The sequence below is a fragment of the Delphinapterus leucas genome, chromosome 16, assembly GCF_059928025.1.
Source record: "Delphinapterus leucas isolate spDelLeu-1000000601 "Yukka" chromosome 16, BTC_Dleu_Yukka2, whole genome shotgun sequence".
Taxonomy (NCBI): domain Eukaryota; kingdom Metazoa; phylum Chordata; class Mammalia; order Artiodactyla; family Monodontidae; genus Delphinapterus; species Delphinapterus leucas.
In genome coordinates, this window is record NC_143144.1 from 23,305,241 (window position 1) to 23,330,770 (window position 25,530).

The window sequence follows — 25,530 nt, forward strand, 5'->3', positions numbered from 1 at the left end:
GTCATGCACTTCCTCAAAAGATTGAGCAGAATGTTATTCGTTTGTTCCTAAAAGGTGATTCTGCCTTCTTTAAATAATCATCAAGTAAATGATGACTAATCTATAGTACATGAATGGGTTTCTGGGGGCTGTGAGTAGGGCACCAAAAATTATTTTCCTTAATTTCCTTTTAATTACTACTGTAAAAAAAGTCTGTGAAACCTAGTCATTTGTCCTACACAGCTTCCTGCAGATTGGATTTTGCTGATTATATCCTCAAGGATTCTCCTAACATTTCTCTCAGTCTTCTGTATTTCCTGTAAATTGGTAGTTGGATCTAGAGAGGATTCAATTAGATTAATTAGTCAATTTTTTTTTAAGAAGATGTTGGGGGTAGGAGTTTATTAATTAATTAATTTATTTTTTGCTGTGTTGGGTCTTCATTTCTGTGCGAGGGCTTTTCTCTAGTTGTGGCAAGTGGGGGCCACTCTTCATCGCGGTGCGCGGGCCTCTCACTATCGCGGCCTCTCTTGTTGAGGAGCACAGGCTCCAGATGCACAGGCTCAGTAGTTGTGGCTCACGGGCCTAGTTGCTCTGCGGCATGTGGGATCCTCCCAGACCAGGGCTCAAACCTGTGTCCCCTGCATTAGCAGGCAGATTCTCAACCACTGCGCCACCAGGGAAGCCCCAATCAGTCAATTATTTTGACAAAACTATTACATGGTGGTGGAAGGGGCTGTTCTTCCATCAGTAAGCACATAATGTATAGTTGGGTTCCTTTTTGTGACGTTAGTAACCATTGATGCCCAATGCTTAGACCATTAATTCATTGTGGGTTGAAAAATGATACACTAATATTACTTCCTCATCTTGTGGTTGGACCATTAGCTTCCCCCTATCTACCACATAGTTCATTAACCTGTAATAGGAAAGACTAATGCTGTTCTTTTCCATTTATTTACTATCATCTGGCTTTTTGAATTTATTTGATTATAATATTTACATGTTTCTTAGTAACATGGATTTCCTCAATGGGAATTTCTGTTAACTTCCTTTATCTATTACATGTCTAAATGTTTGTCTTATTCATTTATTAGGTGTCTTACTGTTTTTCACACCAATATGTATGAGCACTTTGGATATTCAGGCTACTAACCTCAGGTTATATTCGTTACAAACATTTTTTCTAAATAATTATTTAATTTTGACTCACAAGTTTCTTTTTCCATTAAATCAAATGTATTTATCTCATTCTTTTTTTTCTTTTAAAGACGAAGTGGGTTTCTTTATAAAAAATATTTATTTATTTGGCTGCACTGGGTCTTAGTTGCAGCATGCAGGATCTTCGCTGCAGCATGTGGGATCTAGTTCCCTGACCAGGGATTGAACCCGGGCCCCCTGCGTTGGAAGCGTGGAGTCTTAGCCACTGGACCACCAGGGAAGTTGGCCCTCTTTCTTAATGGTGACTTTCACTGCCATAATGGTGAGAAAGCTTTTTCCCATCCTCAAACTATAGAATTATTTTCTTGTCTTAAGAACTCTTTTACATTTAACTTTAATCCATCTATAATTTATTTTAGTTTATACTGTTAGGTTAGGGTCTAAACTGACATTTTCCTCCCAATTTTCATGTGTTGAATAATTCTTTCCCCTTCTCCACATATTAGTGATGCCCTATTTTAAAGTTATGAAGAGACACTACACCTCTTCTACCTATAACACGCTACACTAAAAAACTTTGGCACTCTCCTCCATCCCGAAAGTATTCTCAAAGTCCTTCTCATAACTTCCACTTCGTATAGTCCTTCCTATAACTCCAAGAGCCACTGCCAATCAACTGGAGTTTGAACAAAACCTATATATTGGGTTGGCCAAAAAGTTCCTTCGGTTTCTAAGTAAAAATAAGAGACACATTTTTCATTTTCACCAAGAACTTTATTTAACAACATATTCACCATTTTGTTCCACTACCTTCCGCCATTTTTCAGGCAACTTCATAATTCCGTCTTCCCAAAACCTTTTATCTTTTTGATCAAAGAACTGTTCCAGGTGCCATTTACAGTCTTCCAGGGAATTGAAATATTTTCCATTAAAAGAATTTTGTAAAGACCGAAATAAATGGAAATCCGAAGGTGCAATGTCTGGTGAATATGGCGGATGAATCAGAACTTCCCAGCCAAGCTGTAACAGTTTTTGCCTGGTCATCAAAGAAACATGTGCATTATCCTGAAGGAAGATTATGCGTTTTCTGTTGACTAATTCCGGACACTTTTCGTCAAGTGCTGCTTTCAGTTGGTCTAACTGGGAGCAGTACTTGCTGGAATTAATCATTTGGTTTTCCAGAAGGAGCTCATAATAGAGGACTCCCTTCCAATCCCACCATATACACAACATCCCTTCTTTGAAGACCGGCCTTTGGTGTGGTTGGTGGTGGTTTCACTTCGCTTGCCCCACGATCTCTTCTGTTCCACATTATTGTACAGTGTCCATTTTTCATCACCCATCACAATTTGTTTTAAAAATGGAATGTTTTCATCATGCTTAAGGACAGAATTGCATGCAGAAATACGGTCAAGGTTTTTTTTCACTTAACTTACGTGGAACCCAAACACCAAAGCGATTAACATAACCAAGTTGGTGCAAATGATTTTTGATGCTTGATTTGGATATTTTGAGTATGTTGGCTATCTCCTGCATGGTATAACGTTGACTGTTCTCAATTAATGTCTCAATTTTACCGCTATCAACTTCAACTGGTCTACTGGACCGTGAAGCATCATCCAGCAAGAAATCTCCAGCACAAAACTTCACAAACCACTTTTGACACGTTTGATCAGTCCCAGCACCTTCTCCATATACTGCACAAATCTTTTCTTTGCGTTTCAGTTGCATTTTTACCCTTCTTGAAATAATAAAGCATAATATGTCACAAAAGTTACTTTTTTTCTTCCATCTTCCGTATTAAAATGGCTACACAAAAATTCACCAATTTTTATGTCTTTTTTTAACGCACACTGATATGACAGCTGTCATAATACAATCTTACAAAATTGTTTCAAATGAAGTAAAAGACAACTAAGCGCTACTAGAGCCAGCTTACGGGAAACCGAACGAACTTTTTGGCCAATCCAACAACAATGGCAATACATGGGATTCCCCTCCCACCCCCGGATTTCCATTAAGCTATAATAATCTAAATGTCTAGGGACCTCCCTGGTGGTGCAGTGGTCAAGAATCCCCCTGCCAATGCAGGGGACACGGGCTCCTGGTCTGGGAAGATCCCACATGCCACAGAGCAACTAAGCCCGTGCGCCACAACTACTGAGCCTGCACTCTACAGTCCGCGAGCCACAACTACTGAGCCCACATGCCACAACTACTGAAGTCCACACACCTAGAGCCCATGCTCCGCAACAGGAGAAGCCACCGCAACGAGAAGCCCGCGCACCACAACAAAGAGTAGCCCCCACTCACCGCAACTAGAGAAAGCCCGCAGGCAGTAATGAAGACCCAGCGTAGCCAAATAATAAACTAAAAAACAAAAAAAAGTCTATATGTATACGAATAATCTGATTTAACTGTTACAGTTTTATAGTATATGTTGTCATATCTAGGAGGGCTACTTCACCTCCTTATTCTCTACAAAATACACTGTCAGGAAAAACGGAAAATTTTGAAATAGGCTCCCCAGCCCATGCACCCTCCCCCCCGACCCCCGCCCCCACCATTTACTGAGTCTTGATTAGGGCACTCTTCAGAAACTTATCTACCTAAATGATGTGTTTGAGCTATTTACAATTCTGTAAAGTGTACTTCTATTTAGGAGCAATACTGACAGAGATACAACTATGTATGTGCCTTTGACTTACAAGGAAAAGAAGTAGTTTTTTGATGATCCCTGAATCCCTTTACACTCTTAGGACTTATTCAGGACCCCAAAGGGCTTAAAAGCACTAATACATAACACATCAGAATTGAAAATTAAGAAATTTAAAAAATACTCATAGACTTACCTGAAAGTGAACAAGAACAAAGGCACTGCATGTTAACACAGATAACAGTACTAACATGAAAGTCATTCTAACCTCATGAACCCTATGACACAATACCACTGTCCTTGAGCAACTATCAGCTGGTTCCACAATACGGAAGAACATAACTGAAGACACAACATGGTAAGTGATTTTTATTTTCCTTGGTTTATACTTGATTCTGAAATAAGTTATACAATATGTTAAAATCTTAGCAAAGTTCACTCAATTTTGAAGGGTGTGCTCCGATGCCTTCACCTATGTTATTTTTTTACTTTTGTGTAATCTGCCAAAGAGCAAAAATTCTGTGTTTTACTAGAATAATTTTCTATACTTGATGTTGATTTTGTTTTTCATTATTTAAGTGGAAAAAAGAACAAAGACTCCTCACTTATGAATAAGCTAAAGTTCTTTTCAATCATATTACCATTTACATTTATTTTGAAATGTTTTATTGTCACTTCAGTAAAACAGGTAACCAAGTATTATTTCTCAAGCATCAAAGGTTACATCTTTTAATAAAGTGTTCCAATATCCCCTCACAACTTTTTTGATTTTTGTCTTCCTGTTATGGGCTGAATTGTGTCCACCCCTGCCCCCAAATTCATATGTTGAAGCTGTAATCCTCAGTACCTTGGAATATGACTGTATTTGGAGATCGGACCTTTAGAGAGGTGATTAAGGTAAAATGAGGCTGTTAGGGTGGGGCCCTAATCCAATATGCCTGCTGTCCTTATAATAACAGGAAGAGACACCAGCAATGCACGCGCGCACACACAGAGAAAAGGTCACATGAGGACACAGCAAGAAGGTAGCCATTTGCAAGCCAAGGCTTCAGAAGAAACCAAACCTGCTGACAGAGTGATCTTAGACTTCTAGCTTCCGGAACTGTGAGAAAATAAATTTCTGCTGTTTAAGCCACCCAGTCTGTGGTATTTTGTTATGGCAGCCCTAGCAAACTAACACACTTCGCCGAATCAGATCCTAAACTTAGGAAAATAAAACTTCCAAGATACCTTCTATGTGTTAGTGAAAATACCTTTGCGATTTCCCAGAGAGGCTATGGAGAATCACAATGATTTGTCCTTTCAACATATAAGTAGAGATGCTAGAAATAATTAAGTTTATTTGATGTGTTACTATTTTAAGAGTTGCATGGGAAGAGTTGTCAAATCAGAAGACACTTAACCTTCCCTAGGTTAAATTTATATGGTAAAATTAATATAAATATTTCACCTCTCTAAATTAATATATTTCAAAAATGTAATTACTATAAAAATTTCTAATTTATATGGTAATATAATATAAAAATTTCAAAAATTAATATATTTCAAAAAGTGTTTTATGAGAAGTACATGGAGATTCACCAATGTCCTTGCTTACCATATGTTTAAATATGAAGGGAAACATTATTCAAAACTCTTATGAAATAGTTCTGTCAAGTTTTCCTGTATTTATAAGAGTTCTGGCGGTACAGTGCTGTCTGTCCTAATTTCAGGTTTTGTTCCCCCAATTTCAGTTATTATTGAACCTTTATTTTATTCACATCTATCATCTTCTAGGTCAGTGATTTTCAAATGGCGTTTTATAAAAATATAGATGTCTAAACTTGATCCCTGACTTACTGAATCTCTTTACTTGATATTCTTGGTGTTATTCCTGGTACATTAGGTCTCAGGATTATCATATTATATCTCAAGATTTTTTTCAACTGTAAAAGGTTATACTCATTCATATTCATAAATCAGATGTAAGGAGTCACTGACTTCTTTGAGAATAGGCTTAATCATCATCTTTAGAAACATTCTTGTTTGAAAACCTTTTTGGAATACAGGCATAACTCACTTTATTGTACTTCACAGATATTGTGGTTTTTACAAATTGCTGATTTGTGGTAATTGATGATTTGTGTTGTCAGATGATTGTTAGCATTTTTTAGTAATAAAGTATTTTTAATTAAGATATAATATGTACATTTTTTAAAGAAATAATGCTACTGCACACTTAATAGACTACAGAATAGTGTAAACATAACTTTTACATGCACCAAGAAGCCAAAAATTTTATCTGACTCACTTTATTGTGGTATTCTGGAACCAAACCACAGTATCTCCAAAACATGCCTCTAATGTGTTCTCCATGTCACAGCAACAACCAAATTTCCTTGTCAACTGTATTTATTCTTATTATGAACCCTCGTCATATCTTTCCACTTGACAATTATCAATAATAAATAAGCCATAGTCATTTTAAGCCTCTTTCATTTATTGACTAGTTTTTGTTTTATTCTGATGCTTGTCTGAAGGCCTTCCTATAAGCTACAGCCCAGAGTTTGTACTTTCAACAAAGAAGGATAGTCTCAGAGCCCTGTGAAAAGGACTGTACCTGTTATTTGAAACCACTTATACATCAAAGAATAGATACTTGGGTACAGGCTTCTGAGGGGACGTGGCTTAGAGAACTTTCAAGACACCAGTGGACTACATTAGGATTTCTCATATATTTTTTTAAGCTGATAAGCAGTTTTATGAAACTGACAATCCAAGATCCATAATGTTTAACTTTGCTTTAATTTTCTGTTTTCTGGATCTCCCTTATAGGGAGTCATTTCTCCTTCTTCTAAAGTAATCTAATTCACATCAATTTTGTAAACTCTGCTTTGGTACGCTGAAACGAAATGTTAAAAAAACATTTCTCTTCTCCCTTCAGCTTGCCAGTATCTCCCGGAAAGGAACTTATATCCTCTTCTAAGGCCCTGATTTTTGCAGCTGCCATTCAGGGCACACCTCTAGATCACCTGACTCTGGGGGCCAGCGGGGGATTATGCTCAAGGGTCCCACAGGACTAAAACCAATGGACAAAGAGTTCTTAACTGACTGCCACCCCAGGGCACAGCAAGAGGCAACAGACTGAGGTGCCCAATCTTTCTGTAGAAGAGGATTATTTATTAGTTTACCTAATACAGCTTTGGCCTAAGAGGCAGGCTTCTAATTAAACCCACATCAAAGGGCCTGTTGTAATCCTCTCAGAGATCTCAGAAGGAGGGCCTTATCTTTGCAACATCCCTCTGCTGCACACCAGAACATCCACTTCTTCCATAGGGGACCTCGTATTCCCATCTGGTGTCCCCATTTTTGTGGTTGCCACCTAACTGATGCCTCTTGATTGCCTGGTTCTGGTGGACAGCTGGGCTTGTATCCTGGGTCCCACGGGACTGTAACAACTGGAGAGACAGTTTTTTGTTGGCTACCACCCCCAGTGCACAGCACAAACAACAAACAGAAACATACCCCAGTTTTCTGCGAAAAAGGCCTATCTGCTTGTCCTGGAGCTTTGGCCTAAGGTTTCTACACCTCTAGCAACCTACTGAGGTGATCTTTGGGGACGAAAGCTGGTGGATGCCATCTTTGTGCTCTCCCTCTACCTTGCTTTAACTTGCCAGTATCTCCTGGAAAGGAGCTTGTACCCTTAGCTGGTGCCCTGATTTTCACAGCTGCCACCCAAGGGACACCTCTAGGTTGCCTAGTTCTGGCAGCAGTGTGACTTTCTCTTGCAGTCCCACAGGACAGATATACATTTGCATACTTAAAAGCTACTGCCTGAGGGTCTGGCCTCAATCAGCTTGAATTTAGGTATTGCTGAAATTCTCCCCTTTGGGATACTGACAGGTCTTGGCACATTCTCAACTGAGAGCCACTTAAAATAATATAGACTGTTTGGACATTAACAAAGATTTGAGAGACAATCAAGAGTGAGGGCAGGGTTGAACTATACCACAACACTACAGTAATCAAAACAGTATGGGATCAGCATTAAAAACAGACATAGAATGCAGAGCCCAGAAATAAACCAATGCATATATGATCAATTTATTTAAGACAAAGAAGCTAAGAATACACAGTGGGAAAAGGACAGTCTTTTCAATGAATAGTGCTGGGAAAATTGGACAGCCACATGCAAAAGAATGAAACTGGACCACTATCTTACACCATACACAAAAACCAACTCAAGAGCTTCCCTGGTAGTACAGTGGTAAAGAATATGCCTGCCAATGCAGGGGACACGGGTTCAAGCCCTGGTCCAGGAAGATCCCACATGCTGCGGAGCAACTAAGCCCGTGTGCCACAACTACTGAGCCTGCACTCTAGAGCCTGCAAGCCACAACTACTGAAGCCCGTGCACCTAGAGCCCGTGCTCCGCAACAAGAGAAGCCACTGCAATGAGAAGCCTGCGCACCACAATGAAGAGTAGCCCCGCTTGCCACAACTAGAGAAAGCCCGCACACAGCAACGAAGACCTGATGCAGCCAAAAATGATAATAAAAATAAATAAATTTATTAAAAAAAAAACTAACTCAAAATGGACTAAAGACTTGAATATATGACCTAAATCATAAAACTCCTAGAAGAAAACATAAGCAGTAAGCTCCCTGACATCAGTCTTGAGGATGATTTTTTGGATTTAGCACCCAAAGTAAAAGTATCAAAAGCAAAAATAAACGAGTAGGACTACATCACACTAAAAAGCTTCTGCACAGCAAAGGAAACCATCAACATGGATTAAAGACCAAAATGTAAGACCTGAAACCATAAAACTCCTAGAGGAAAACAGGCAGATCACTCTTTGACATAAATCGTAGCAACAGTTTTTTGGATCTGTCTCCTAAGGCAAAGGAAACAAAAGCAAAAATAAACAAATGGGACCTAATTAGGCTTAAAAGCTTTTGCACAGCAAAGGAAATCACTGACAAAACAAAAAGACAACCTACTGATTGGTAGAAAATATTTGCAAATGATATGACTGATAAGGGGTTAATATCCAAAATATATAAACAGCTCATATAACTCAACATCAAAAAACAAACAGCCTGGTTTAAAAAAATAGGCAGAAGAGCTGAATAGACATTTTTCCAAAGAAGACATACAGATGGCCTACAGGCACATGAAAAGATGCTCAACATCATTAATCATCAGGGAAATGCAAATCACAATGAGATATCAACTCACAGTTGTTAGACTGGTTATTAACAAAAAGACAAGAAATAACAAGTGTTGGTGAAGACGTGGAGAAAAGAGAACCCTCTTGCACTGTTAGTGGGAGTATAAATTGGTGCAGCCACTATGGAAAGAGTATGGGGGTTCTTCAAAAAATTAGAAACAGAACTACCGTATGATCCAGCAATTCCACTTCTGGGTAAAACAAAAACACTAATTTGAAAAGATGTATGCACCACCATGTCCATTTTAGCATTATTTACAATAGCCAAGGTATGGAAGCAACTTAAGTTTCCACTGATGGATGAATGGATAAAGAAAACATGGTGTGTGTGTGTGTGTGTGTGTAAGTGTATACATACACACATGCATATATACACATACATACAATGGAACATTATATAGCCATAAAAAAGACGGAAATCTTGCCATTTGTGACAACACACATGATTCCTAGAGGGCATTATGCTAAGTGAAATAAGTCAGAAAGAGAAAGACAAATACTGTATGATCTCACTTACATGTGGAATCTAAAAAACAAACAACAACAACAAACTGAAACCAAGCTCATAGATACGGAGAACAGATTAGTGGTTGCCGGAGGTGCCTGGGGATGGGGGCCAGGCAAAATGGATAAAGGAGGTCAAAAGGCACAAAATTCCAGTTATATAATAACTAAATCATGGGACTGAAATGTTCAGTATGGTGACTACAGTTAATAATACTGTACTGCAAATTAGAAAGTTGCTGAGAGTAAATCTTAGTTTCATAACAAGAAAAAAAATTTTTAACAATGGTGACAGATGTTAACTAGACTTATTGTGGTGATCATTTGCAATATATACAAATATCAAATTGTTATGCTATATACATGAAACAAATATAATGTTATGTCAATTAAAAACATTTTATCTGATTCTTGCTGATCCCCAGAATTCAATAATAATTCAAATTTAATAGGTTTCTGTTCTTTTAACAGTAATGTTGCTATCTGCATGGGTTCAGTAAGAATATGTTCCCCTTCCCACTAGTTTGTACTTCTTTCATAACTGATTGAGCAAATCAATTATGTAACCAAGAACTTACCTGAAATGTCATATTAAGAACGATGGCTATTGAATTAGATATGACAAGTCATCTTAAAGAATAAAGTTGGTTGTACTTATGGAGCCAATGCTTATGATGTCTCTGGCGCAGTAGAAGGTTAAAACTTGTCAGGTCTGGGACGTCGTCATGTGATGAACTGTGCTCCCCCAAAATTCATATGTTGAAGTCCTAATCCCTAGTACCCTGAGAAAGTGACCTTCTTCAGAAATAGGGTCACTGCAGATGTAATTACATAAGTTGAAGTCATATTTGAGTAGGGTGGACCACTAATACAAAATGACTGGTGTCCTTATAAAAGGGCGAAATGTGGACACAGATAGGCACATAGAGACAACGCCATGGCAGGATGAAGGCAGAGATCTACTAGCCAAGGAATACCAAAGATTGCCAGCAAACCACCAAAAGCTAGGAGACATATGGAACAGATTCTCTCTTATAGCCCTCAGAAGGAAGCAACACTGCCAACACCTTGATCTTGGACTTCTAGCCTTCACAACTGAGTCAATAAATTTGTATTGTTCAAGAAACTGAGTTTGTGATATTTTATTATAGCAGCCCTAGCAAACTAATACAGTTGTCCTATACACTAATACTACACACATTCTAAAGAAAGGTTTGGGGCTTCCCTGGTGGCGCAGTGGTTGAGAGTCCATCTGCCAATGCAGGGGACACGGGTTCGTGCCCCGGTCCAGGAGGATCCCACATGCCACGGAGCGGCTGGGCCCGTGAGCCATGGCGGCTGAGCCTGCGCGTCCGGAGCCTGTGCTCCGCAACGGGAAAGGCCACAACAGTGAGAGGCCCGCATACCACAAAAAAAAAAAAGAAAGGTTTGCCCTTTGCCTAGTTCCAAGGAGAGAGTCTCAAAGTCTTGGGAATATCCTGTTAAGAGTGTCTTTTTATAGACCCCGAATAGCCAAAGCAGTCTTGAGGGAAAAAAACAGAGCTGGAGGAATCAGACTCCCTGACTTCAGACAATACTACAAAGCTACAGTAATCAAGACAATATGGTACTGGCACAAAAACAGAAACATAGATCAATGGAACAAGATAGAAAGCCCAGAGATAAACCCACGCACCTATGGTCAACTAATCTATGACAAAGGAGGCAAAGATATACAATGGAGAAAAGACAGTCTCTTCAATAAGTGGTGCTGGGAAAACTGGACAGCTACATGTAAAAGAATGAAATAAGAACATTCCCTAACACCATACACAAAAATAAACTCAAAATGGATTAGAGACCTAAATGTAAGACCGGACACTATAAAACTCTTGGAGGAAAACATAGAAAGAACACTCTTTGACATAAACCACAGCAAGATCTTTTTTGATCCACCTCCTAGAGTAATGGAAATAAAAACAAAAATAAACAAATGGGCCCTAATGAAACTTCAAAGCTTTTGCACAGCAAAGGAAACCATAAACAAGACGAAAAGACAACCCTCAGAATGGGAGAAAATATTTGCAAACGAATCAATGGACAAAGGACTAATCCCCAAAATACATACACAGCTCATGCAGCTCAATATTAAAGAAACAAACAACCCAATCCAAAAATGGGCAGAAGATGTAAACAGAGATTTCTCCAAAGAAGACATACAGATGGCCAAGAAGCACATGAAAACCTGCTCAACATCACTAATTATTAGAGAAATGCAAATCAAAACTACAATGAGGTATCACTTCACACCAGTTAGAATGGGTATCATCAGAAAATCTAGAAACAACAAATGCTGGAGAGGGTGTGGAGAAAAGGGAACCCTCTTGCACTGTTGGTGGGAATGTAAATTGATATAGCCACTATGGAGAACAGTATGGAGGTTCCTTAAAAAACTAAAAATAGAATTACCATATGATCCAGCAATCCCACTACCGGGCATATATCCAGAGAAAACCATAATTCAAAAAGACACATGCACCCAAATGTTCATTGCAGCACTATTTACAATAGCCAGGTCATGGAAGCAACCTAAATGCCCACTGACAGATGAATGGATAAAGAAGTTGTGGTACATAAATACAATGGAATATTACTCAGCCATAAAAAGGAACGAAATTGAGTCATTAAGAAATTAAGTCATTGAGACGTGGATGGACCTAGAGACTGTCATACAGAGTGAAGTCAGAAAGAGAAAAATAAATATCGTGTATTAACGCATGTATGTGGAACCTAGAAAAATGGTACAGATGAACCAGTTTGCAGGGCAGAAGTTGAGACACAGATGTAGAGAACAAACGTATGGACACCAAGGGGGGAAAACTGCAGTGGGATGTGGATGGTGGTGTGCTGAATTGGGCGATTGGAAATGACATGTATACACTGATGTGTATAAAATTGATGACTAGTAAGAACCTGCAGTATAAAAATCAAACAAACAAAAAAACAACTAATACTAAACTTTCTTTGGGTTATTTCTATGGAAATATGTTAATATAAATGTTTCAGACATTACATGAAATGTCTAAAAATCTTGTATGTTCTGGTATAATGTTATAAGTCATAATTCTAGTTATTACTTTAAAATGTATATCTCAGAAATAACTAAATTTCCTTGTCAATTGCATTATTATGAACTTTCATCAAATCTTTAACCGTGGTCATTTTTAAGTCTTTTGTCATTTACAGACAGTTCTGGGTGTACTCTGATGCTTTTGCAAAAATGTTCCTATAAAAGGGTTTCATCTTCAAGGAATTCATGGAAAAGACTCTGACAAGTACAGGTTTCTGGTAACTGACTATACTGCTGAACTGAATGAATAAGCATTTTCAGAACTCTAACGGAAAACTGATGAATTCATAAAAGTGCTAACAAAAGATCAAGATGAAAAAAAAAATTAATTACATGGGACTGAGTGAACTGATGAGGATGATTATAATTTTTGTGACTTTCTGTTTGAATAAAAATAATAATAATAATTTTAAAAAATAAAATAAAATAAATCCCACAAGGGCTCAGAGGCAAAAAATATACAAATCAATTTTCACTGCAAAGTAAAGGACCTGATACAGTGGAGGATTACTGGACTGAATGTCAATATTATGACATAGTATGAGTGTGTTTCGTGTTTGGTAATTGCAATCATTGTTGCTTTTGTTGTGGTCATCCATTTACAATGCTTGGTGTCAGTTTATTTATCTCTTGTAAAAATAAAATACAGTGTGTGTGTGTGTGTGTGTGTGTGTGTGTGTTTTTACCTGTGGCCTCGAGGACATACCAGATAGTTTATGCTAACAATGTGATTGATTTATGGTGGGGGGCCACGGACTTAACTTCTAGAGGGGCTGAGTAAATTAAATTCAGATTTAATTAGTTCCTATCCTACACAGCTTTAGTATAGTACAAAACAATTATCAGCCATTATATATATTATATATATAAAATAGTGGTAAGATATACATAACAGAAAATTTACTGTTTTAACCATTTTAAAGTGTTAATTCATGGCATCAAGCAAATTCACAGTGTTGTGAACTAACACCATTATTCACCTCCAGTACATTTTATCATCCCAAACAGAAAATCTGTACCCATTAAACAACTCCTCATTCTCCCCTCCCTCCAGACCCTGGAAACCAGTGTCCTCTCTGTCTCTATAAATTTGTTCTAGGTACCTCATACAAGAGGAGTCATACAATATTTATCCTTTTGTGTCAGGCTTCTTTCACTTAGCACGTTTTCAAGGTTCTTCCATGCTGTGGCATGTACCAAAATTTCATTCCTCTATACGGCTAATATTCAATTACATATATATACCATACTTTTCTATCCATTCATCTGTTGATGGACATGAGTTGTTTATGCCTTTTGGCTACTGTGAATAAACAATTTTTAATGAAACTAAATTGTAGCAAAAATGACTGCTTTTATAACTCCATTTCCTTTCCCACTTTAATGCAAATAATCTTAAGGTATGCAGTTTCAAAGGCAACAAAATGCATCTCTAAGTGACTAAACTGTATAACAGAAATACATGATTCCTTACAATATCCATGCTGCTTTAAATTACAAATCTCTTTGTTAGGTTATTAATGGTGCCTTGTGGAAGAAACTGATATGATGAAACACCAACATGCTCCTAAGGACATAAGAAAAAGAACAATACTACTAAAATAAATGCAGGTTCCAAACCTAACAGTGACTGGAAGAAAGCGAAGCCATATTCTAACACAAAATCAAACAAAAACAAGAAAAAAATAGTATCATATCCTGACGTTTGTTAAATAAAAGTATAACAGAGATATCCTTTTAGCTACGAAAAAAAAAAGTATCTTCAAAGGTAATTCATAATAAAAAGTGATGGACCTTTTCAAATGTCAACCTTCATAGTAGGTTCATCACAGAATAGTCTTGACTCAAGTCCCACAACTCAGAGAAAAATCCCAAAGACAATCAAACATAGATAAAATAAATGAAAAAACAATTCTGAGGTGTAGTTTAGGATGGTAAAGGAAATATTTTTAAAAGTACATTTTGGTTGCAGCATGTCAAAGAAGTGAATGAGAAAACAGCATCTGAACATTTCAAATTCTTTAAGTAGTAAGTTAGGATCATTGAAAAGATAACCACATCTATTAAAAGAGTAACAGAAAACAAAAATATAGATTTGGCTAAAGCAGTAGGGATATAAAAGCAAATTTTAATATTTTGAACAGGTAATATATTCATATGTTCAAATTTCAGATAAATAGAAAATGTTATAAATTTTAAAGTATCGTATATACCCCAAAGAATTGAAAGCAGGGTCTTGATGAGATAGTTATACACCCATGTTTATAGCAGCATTATTCACAGTAGTCAAAAGGTGGAAACAATCCAAACGTCCATCAGCAACTCACAGATAAACAAAATGCGGTCTATACACACATGCTGTAACATGGATGAACCTTAAGGACATTATGCTAAGTTTATAAAACAAGCCAATCACAAAAAAAAAAAATACTGTATGATTCCACTTATGAGATATTTAGAGCTAAGTCAAATTCACAGAGACAGAATGCAGAATGGTTGCCAGCTAGTGGGAAGAGTGAATGGAGAATTGTTGTTTCATGAACACAGAGTTTCAGTTTTGCAAGACAAAAACGCTCTGGAGGTAGTTACACAACAATGTGAATGTACTTAACACTACTGACTGTGCACTTAAAAATAGTTAAGTTCATAAACTTTGTATTATGTGTATTTTACCATAATCAAAAATAAAAAACAAAAACACTTCCCTCCCACTGGTATCTAGTCACCGTTCAGTTCCCATATGCCCAACCTACTTTCATTATTTTATTTATCCTGGGTTTCCTTATGCATATATATATATATATATAAACAAACTAAGCAACCATATACAGTATTCTGTATCTTGCTATTTTCACTAAACAATGTATCTCGTGATTCTTTCATTTAAAACATAGAAAAGTTCGTCTTTTAAGAGCAACATTTTAACAATAATTTTAGTGTGTGCAGCAAAGCTTTAATGTAAAAGAACTTACCAAAATCTGGTGGACATTGTCCATTATAAGGGAACCAATTTCCTTTCACAGTGAAAGGACTTTTTCTGTTGCTTGTTGAACCAGTTCCTAGCTGTCCATTACCACCAAGTCCAAAAGAATAAATTCGTCCTGATGAAGGAACAAAAGCAGAAGTGTGCTGCCTAGAGTAAAATGATAGAAAACCTCAGACTTAATGTTACCTTTCAAACAATTTACATTCAGAAAAGCATAGCAAATATTACTGATATAATTTTTTGTCTTCAAAAGTAAGTTAATAAAACCATTATAGTTTTAAAATTTTCTGTACAAAATATTTAATAGCCTTACTCTATACTGAATGAATTCTGTACCACACAGGCAGGCTGCATAAAGCATATTCCAGAAAATTCCCACAAATGTCCAAATTTTAAAAGGCCCAGCTATGTACTGGAATCCCTTACAATATATGATTTAGCACTAGAGGCAGCATCTAACTATGCTGTCCAAGAAAGCTCCCCAGCCTCCTTCCCTCTCTGTCAGGTTCTAGCTTAGAGTTCTGTGGTCTATGAAGGCCCACCATCTGGGCATCACTCAAAAGTTTTAAGATAAGAACTGGGCAGAAGATTGGTATATATAAAACTGCATGATAAAACAATGTTTCCTTTCTTCAAAGAAACAATGTTTCCTTTCTTCAAAAGAAATTTATCCCTATGTATACACACTCAGACTCCTCTAGAGATTGCAGAGTGGAAGCAAACCTAAGAAATTATGGAACTGAAGCTAAAGAAAACCCACTAAGCAGTGAACCTATCCAACTCCTTCTGATGCTTCACTGCTGTATGTTTAGGAATGGGTTAAAGGTGATTATCCAGCTCAGACCTTGTGTTCCTCAATCTCAGGTTTTATGGTTTCAATCAAGTCTGACAAATTCTTAAGTGTTATTTCTGCAAATACTGTCTCTCTCCCATTTATTCAATTCTCTTCTTGATAATATTAGACAAACGTTTTATCTTCCCAACATACCCAACAAGTCTTTTAACTTCTCTTTAATATCCATGCCCCTTTGTGAGTAATTTCCTTGGATCTATCTTTCAAGTCATTATTTTTCTCTTTAGCAGTGTGTCCAACCTACTGTTTCAACTATCCACTGAATTTAAACTTTTAATGACTATGTTTTATACCATTTCTAGTTCTTTTTTTCAAAACAGCCAGCCAGTTACTTCACTTAAAACCCTTAATATATTGTGAAATATAATACATATACACCAACCCAGGACTACTCTGACAAGCCCCAAACCTACTTTAGGGCAGTCCTGTGGTTACAAATTCTGAGGGGAGATCCAAACCAGAAAATAGGCCAAGGCCAGAAAAGTCTCCTTAAACTAGCAAGAGAATATTGCATTGTGAACTCTTCCCATGAGGCAGCTTTACTGGGAGGAGATGGTTTCACAGGCCTCACTACTGCCTCTACCAGTTCTTAGGTCTCATCTTCTTTTCCAAACTCCTTTGCCATCTGTGGTATACTGTTTAGTGAAAAGGACCCAAGGGGCTTCCCTGGTGGCACAGTGGTTGAGAGTCCGCCTGCCGATGCAGGGGACACGGGTTCGTGCCCCAGTCCGGGAAGATCCCACATACCGCAGAGTGGCTAGGCCCGTGAGCCATGGCCGCTGAGCCTGCACGTCCGGAGCCTGTGCTCCGCAATGGGAGAGGCCACAACAGTGAGAGGCCCGCGTACCCCCCCCAAAAAAAAAGAAAAAAAAAGGACCCGTTATTCTTTTCTCTGTACCCATTATCCTTACAATATGACTTCTGCAGGTGTTCCCACCAAAATGGTGAATCTATTTCTCCATGTCTTAAAACTGGTCTCTGACCTGTGGCTTGCTTTGAACAGAATGCAGCAGAAATGACAGTGCATCAGATCTGAGCCTATGCCTCACCAGTGGCTTTGCACTCTTTCCCTCTCTCTTTTGGAACTCTGCTCTACCATCATGAGAATAACCCAAGGTTAGCATTTGAAGGATGATATATAATCTGAAGCAGAGACAAGCTGACCCAGCTAAGGTCCCCACAGAGTACCCAGCCCCTACCCAGATCATCGGCTGATTAACTGAGTTCAGCTAAGATGAGAATTGCCCAGGGACTTCTCTGGTGTCCCTTGCCTGCTTCCTTCAGGAAGTTTCGGACAATTATTTAACAAGGAAATAATACATAGTTCTTACAGTACCAACTATCTGGAAATCAAACTGGTCATGATACCAACCGACGTTCCCTCTGTAGATAATTTTTTACATCTCAATTAATATATAACTGAAATTCCACCCCCAGTCCAATAATTAAATAAATAAAATTACTGGAAAGAACTAAGTTTACAGAGTTAAGAATAACTATTAAAATCACGCACATTTTTACTGTTAAGAATTACAAAACTGGATAACATTAAACAATCTGTGATATCTCACAAGGGACTGATTAAATATTTCATTGGAAAAAAATCACCTAAAAATATTTATGATCTTTTAATGAATTACTCATGAAGTGGATAAACAAGGAAATTTGAACTCTCTACACTTTAGTGAATATATATTCATGTATAACTTCAACAGTCTAATAAACAAGATTAAGATAGCAAGCATTTCTGCTCACTTATATGTTGAGCTTTTATTTACCTTTTATCCTGATTCATATATGAAAAAAGGAAAGGAAGGCTTTGTCAAATCATCCCCATAAATAATTTTTCAAATACATGATCAAACACACAAAACTGGGCAAAGAAACAGGGTACCATGAACAAAACCTAGCAGAAAGAATAAACAATAGAAATAGATCCCTAAAGATTTCAGATATCAGAATTTTCAAACACAAGAATCTAGAATAATTATGTTTAATACTTGTTTAATGTCCAAGAAATAAAGGCCAAGGTTGAAAACTGACAGACAGCTGGAAAGATTAAAGAAAAAATTTGTTTCAGATTTTTAAAAAGAACCAGTATGAAACACCAGAACTGAAAAATCACAATAACCAAAATCAAGAATACAGGTTTAACAAAAAATATAGTATGAGAATTAATGAACTGAAATATAAATCATAAAAGTAATCAAGAAGGCAGCAAAGAGGGACAAAAATGTGGAAAGTAAGACTACAAGGTGGAGTGAGACGATTTAATACACATCTAATCAGAGTCCTATGAGGAAAGGAAAAGTTGTATCTAAAGAGAGATTATTCCACAGATTCAAGAAGTCCAGTAAGAAAATGAGGAAATCCATACCTTGACAAATGAAAGCAAAACTGAAGAGAGAGAGAAAAGAGACAAACTACCTTCAAAGGAGCAACATACCAGCAGCCGACTTCTCAGAAGAACTGAAGCCAAAAGACAGTAGAACATTATCTTAAGTGCTGCAAGCAAATGCCAAGCTAGAATTCTATAACCAACAACATCATTCATGAACGAAGGTGCAATACAGACATTTTTAGATACACAAAAGAGTCTGCCACCTGCAAATCTACTTAAAGAAAATTCCAAAGGGTGGCTGATAAAAGGAAAATGAAACTAATTGTAAAAACTAAAGAGAAAAAAATGGTAGTAAATGTATGTAGAGCCATTTCTAAATGTACACTGACTATATGAAGCAATATTCTTCTGGGGTTGAAAAATATATAGAGAATGAATGGGAATTCCCTGGTGGTCCAGTTGTTAAGACTCTGCACTCCCAATGCAGGGGGCATGGGTTCGATCCCTGGTCAGGGAACTAAGATCCCACATGCTGCACGGCGTGGCCTAAAAAAGAAAATAAATAAATATAGAGAATGAAAAGTTGGGAAGGTAAATGGAGGTCTTACAACTTCCAGAAAAGGGGGAAAGTATTAATATAACTTAAAGATTAATGTTGTTATCTCTAGAGTAACAACTAAAAAAGAGTTCCCATATTTCCAAATGGGTAGAGGGAATTAAACTGACTAAAAGGACTTCCCTGGTGGTGCAGTGGTTAAGAATCCGTCTGCCAATACAGGCGACAAGGGTTCAAGCCCTGGTCCTGGAAGATCCCACGTGCCGCAGAGCAATTAAGCCCACGAGCCACAACTACTGAGCCCGTGTGCCACAACTATTGAAGCCCACGCACCTAGAGCCCTTGCTCTTCAACAAGAGAAGCCACTGCAATGAGAAGCCCATGCACCGCAATGAAGAGTAGCCCCTGCTCACTGCAACTACAGAAAGCCCACGCGCAGCAACGAAGACCCAACACAGCCATAAATAAATAAATTAATTAATTAAAAAAAAATAAACTGACTAAAAAAATTATTAATCCAGGCTTCCCTGGTGGCGCAGTGGTTGGGAATCCACCTGCCAATGCAGGGGACACGGGTTCGAGCCCTGGTCCAGGAAGATCTCATATGCCGCAGAGCAGCTAAGCCCGTGTGCCACAACTACCGAGCCTGCGCTCTAGAGCCCGCGAGCCACAACTACTGAAGGCCGCGCACTAGAGGCCATGCTCTGCAACAAGAGAAGCCAACGCAATGAGAAGCCCGCGCACCGCAAGTAAGACCTAACACAGCCAAAAATAAATAAATTTTTTTAAAAAAGTATTAATCCAAAGAAAGGCAAAAAAGAAAAGAAAGAAAACGAAAATAAACTGGTAGCACAAACAGTACAAAATATGATGGCAGGTTTAAACCCAAATATATTAGTAATAATTTAAAAAAATAAAACTTGCCAAATCTGTCCATTTAAAAGACAAAGACTGTTAGGATGGATTTTTTTAAAAAATCTAACTTAATGCTATTTACATGAGATTCATCTAAAACATACAGAAAGACAAAGTAAAAGAATAGAAAAAAATATATATATATATCAATATAAAAGCAGGTAGAGCTCTATTCACATCAGATAAAACAAATTTTAAGGAAACAAAAATGATATTAGAGATCTAGAGGATCACCACCACAAAGACAAAAGGTTCAATTCATCAAGAATGAATAAAATTTAAATTTTATACACTTAAGAACACAGCCTCAAAAGCAAAAGCAAAAACTGACAGACATACAAGGAGAAATCAAGAGTAATCAAACAGGGAAAGACACACAGATTGAAGGAATAAGATAGAGAAGACAGAAATAGATCCATATACACATGGAACTTAATTTATGGTAACAGTAGCACTAAAAAGCAGGAGGGCAAAGGAGTTTTCAAAGGTGGAGCTATGAGAGGATGATTCTGAGAAGATGGTGGAGCAGGAAGCACCAGGAATCTGTCTCCTAACTTAGACAACAACTGCTGTGACAGAATCTGTCTGATGTAACTATTTTAAAACTCTGGCGTCTATTAAAGGCTTGCAATTTCCAAGGGAAGGCTTGGGTGGCAAACTGCAATTAATTTTGATTAATTTCAGCACTTAGCACAGTAGTAGCTACCTACCCCCCCTTCACCCTCAGCCCTGTGACAGGCAATAATCCACATGCTCCAAGAGTATCTCAGACATAGCTTGTGGGAGCCAGGGTAGGCAATAAGGTCCTTATATTTGAGATTGGTCCTCTGATCACTGATTGCTGCTTCTGATCACAGAGGTACAGATACAAACGTGGGTAAGTCTTTTCTGCACCCCTTCTGACCACTGTTACAAGCCTATTCACCTCCAGCTGAAGAGACTTCCAGAGGATTTAAAGGGCTGGTGTTTTCTTCCCTTTTATTTTCTTCTATTTTCTCCCCTTTCTTTTTTCTTCTGCCCCTTTTAGAAGTCAGTCATTTAAGATCTAGGATATTCAAATGTAACTGCATATACACAGGAATTTAGAAAGTCATTGTGCATGCCCCGGAAAAGGTGCAGTCTCAGAAATGACCTAAGACCTTATGTTTACACCTCAGGCTGATCCTTGGCACAGAGACAACCTATAAAAATCAAAAAATAAAAACAAAACAAAAAACAGCAAACTCTAGAGAAGGGAAAGAATATTATTTCTAGAGTTACCACATTATTAGGTTCAAATGTACAGTTTTCAAAAAGAAAAAAAATCACAGAGAATACAAAGAAATTGGAAAGTAAGGCACATTCAAAGGAAAAAATGATATAGCTCCTTTGGAAGGCAGTTTTATGGTTTTTTACAAAACTAAACATACTGTTACAATATGATTCGGCAATTGTGCTCTTCATTATTCATCCAAAGGAGTTAAAAACCTGTGTGTACACAAAAACCTGACACAGATATTTGTAATAGCTTTATTCATAACTGCCAAACCTTGAAAGCAACCAAGATGTCCTTCAGTAGGTGAATGGATAAACAAACTGGTACATCTAGACACTGGAATATTAGTTAGCATTAAAAAGAAATCAGCAATCAAGCCATGAAAAAACATGGAGGAACCATAAATGCATATTACTAAGTGAAAGAAGACAATCTGAGAAGGCTACATACTATGTGACTCCAACTATATTTCATTCCGGAAAAGGCAAAACTATGAGAGTAAAAATCAGTGACTGCAAGGAGTTAGGGAAGTGGGGGGGATAAATAAGGGGAGCATACAGGATTTTTAGGGCATTGAAATAACCCTGTATGATACTATAATGGTGGATGCACATCATTATACATTTGTCCAAACCCACAGAATGAACCCTAACATACACTATGTACACCTGTAATGACCTGTCAATGTAGTGATGAAATGACCTGTCAATGTAGTGATGAAAGAAATTTTCACATATTGAGGTATGGGGAAGTCATTCTGGCTTATACATAAGTTAATGTGATTTTAATCCTAACTAAAACAGTCTGTTTGTGGCCTATCAAATTACAGTATATCTGCTGTAATTATTAAAGAGAAGGGCACAATGACCAGAAGTAAAGAATATCCATGTTAAAAATAAAGGTTAAATCCCTCCCTTCCTGGGATGCCAATGCTGGCACTCCTTAGATGGTAAGACTCTCTTCCCAGGTGCCAAGGCCATAAGGACTTGCTCTGTACATGCTGATCTGTTTTTTGGGAAACCCTGAAGGAATGTATCCCTGACTTGTTTGATGTTCTTTCTTCTGACAAGATATAAAACTGTGCTGAAAACCATGCTTTTCTGGAGGAGTAGTTCCTCAGAGTTATATGAGAAGCTGTCTTCCAGGCTATTGTCCTCAGTTTGGCTCAAATAAAACTCCTTTCTTTTCCTATTACAGATTGTTTATTGATTATTTTTGTCAACCGCAGGTTCATCAACTGAAACAAATATGCCATTTAATTTTCTGGTGAACCTAAAAATGCTGTAAAAAATAGAGTCTACTTTAAAAAAATAAAACAGGGTTGTTCCCTGAGAACAACCAGATGATGAACCTTAACAGACAAAAACTAAAATAATTTTCTTAAAGATGCTCAAATAACAAAAGGAAGACATGGAAATAGTCAAGAAAACAATATATGAAGAAAATGGAAATATCAATAAAAAAATAGAAAACCTAAAAACACACCAAAAGGAAGTTCTGGAGACGAAAAATACATTAACTAAAATGAAAAACTCACTGGAGGGATTCAAAGGCAGATTTGAGCAGAAAGAAAAAAGAATACAGGAACTTGAACATAAAACAACTGAAATTATTAAGTCTCAGGAAAAGAAAGAAAAAAGACTAAACAAAAGTAAAGAGAACCTAAGGGACCTAAGGGACATCATCAAGTGGACGAACATAGGCACTATGGGAAGTTCCAGAAGGTAAAAAGATCATTTGAAGAAATAATAACCAAAAAATACCCAAACTTGGACATAAACATCAAGAAACTCCAAGTAGGATGAACTGAAAGAGACCCATACTGAGACACATTACAATCACACTGTCGAAAGACAAAGAAACCTGAATGAAGCAAGAGAGAAGTGACTTGTCACATACAAGGGATCCTCAATAGGATTATCAGTAGACTTCTCAACAGAAACTTTGCAGGTCAGAAGGCAGTGGGCTTATACATTCAAACTGCTGAAAGAAAAAAACCTGTCAACAAAGAATCTTGATATCTGACAAAACTGTCCTTCAAAAGTGAGAAAGAAATTAAGACATTTACAGATAAAAGCTCAGGGAGTTTATCACCAGACCTGCCCTTTAAGAAATACTAAAAGGAATCCTACAGGTTGAAATGAAAGGACACTAGACAGTAACTTGAAGCTGTATGAAAAAATAAAGATCTCAGTAAAGGTAAATATATGGGTGATTATAAAAGCTAGTATTATTGTAATTTTGTGTTTTTTTTCCTCCAAATTTTGTTTTCTACAGAATTTAAGAGACTAATGCATAAAATTATTAATTTATGTTTTCTGACACACAATGTATACAAAAGTTATCTTGTGACACCAATAAATGAAATGGGGTGGGGACAGAGCTATATAGGAACAAAGTTTTGTATATTATTGAAATTGACCTAGTATAAATTTGAGTTAGAGTGTTAATAACTTTAGGATATTAAATGTAATCCCCATGGTAACCACAAAAAGATAGCTATAGAATATACAGAAAAGGAAATGAGAGGAAACTAAAACATTTCACTGCAAAAAATAAACACAGAAGAAGGCAATAACGTAGAAAATCAGGGACAAAAAAAAGTGTGAGGCATAGAGAAAGCAAATAGATAAAAGATATACAATGAAAACTACAAAATATTACTGAAAGAAAGTAAATAAATGGAAAGACATCCCACATTCATGGCCTGAAAGACTTAAAATTGTTAAGATGTCAATACTTCTGAAAGTGATCTACCAACTCAATGCAATCCCTATCAAATCATGGAAATGCAAATTAAAATCATGATTGACTACCACTATATATCCAAGAGATTAGCAAAAATTTAAAAGTCTAACAATACCAAATGGTGAAAAGGACACAGGAATTCTCATACAATAGTGATGGGAAGGTAAACTGGTATAACCATTCTGGTAAATAGGGTGACATTAACCTGCAAGACTCAAATTCAATATACTCTCTGGCCCAGAAATTCCATTCTAGGTATATACTTTAGAAATATTAAAGTTTATGTATATTACATAATAAATGTTCAAAGCAACATTATTTGTAATTGCCAAAAACTGGAAATACCCAAGTGCCCATGACTGAGAAAATAATTACATATGCATATAATTGAGTAAAACACAGCAATAAGACCTAACGATGGAGAACCATAGCTATACACATATGGATAATCATACAGCATGATGTTAAAAAAAAAAAAAAAAAAGTCACCAAAGGCTGCCTACAGTGTAATTCTGTGTACTTGAATTAATATTGGAAAACTTAACTATATTGTATAAAGATACATACTAGCTGGAAAACTAAGCTAAGTGGTCAAAACTGAGTTAGTCAAGCAAAGGATATTTTGCCTCTGGGGAATCCACCAAAATTTAATCCATCAAAGGTGAAGCTCAGTTACAAAGCTCTGATTCCTATCTACTCCCAACAACTGGGAATCAGGAGATCAATAGTCCAATTCAACTTTCACCACTAACTAATCTTATGTCTTAAGTAATTAATTGGTCAATTTCTTCATTCTTTAAAGAAAAAAAAGGTGGAAAAGAAAAAAGGACAATCTATAGTTTCCCTTCAAGTGTGATGTTACATACAATAAATTATATTTACTTAATGTTATATACAGTATTACATTTACCTTATTAATATCTTGCCTCAGATAAATTTGTTTCAAATAGAGAAAGGTAAAATAATCAGTATAAAAGAAGTTTCTCCTCTTACTATGATTCCTTAGCAGCAAATCAGGCAGGTAGAAGATAATGTTTTTTTGTTTTAGATTACTAGATTCCTGAACAATTCATTTTAAAAATCTCCACTTTCAGTTGGAACTACCATATTACAGTAACTTGCAAAAATGACTAACACAAAGGGAAAGAGGAGAGGCACCACTATATCTTATCGAGGCATTTCAGAAAACATGAAGTTCCTCCTTTGGCCACAACACATGCAAATCTACAAGAAACTATGTGATACTGTAAACATC

At 36.9% G+C, this 25,530-nt stretch overlaps 1 protein-coding gene across 7 annotated transcripts in view; it reads right to left on the reverse strand.

Annotated features, from left to right (window-relative positions):
* The window catches only part of HERC4 (HECT and RLD domain containing E3 ubiquitin protein ligase 4), a 159,944-nt gene that overhangs the window by 85,030 nt on the left and 49,384 nt on the right, over positions 1–25,530 (reverse strand). For all 7 annotated transcript variants that reach the window (XR_016388057.1, XR_016388056.1, XM_022590698.3 and 4 more), the window contains one exon: positions 15,594–15,754. Coding sequence is in view for 5 of the 7 variants with exons in the window: in XM_022590698.3 (XP_022446406.1) it covers positions 15,594–15,754 (161 nt within the window). In the remaining 2 variants the exon portion in view is untranslated. The remainder of the gene's footprint in view (positions 1–15,593; positions 15,755–25,530) is intronic.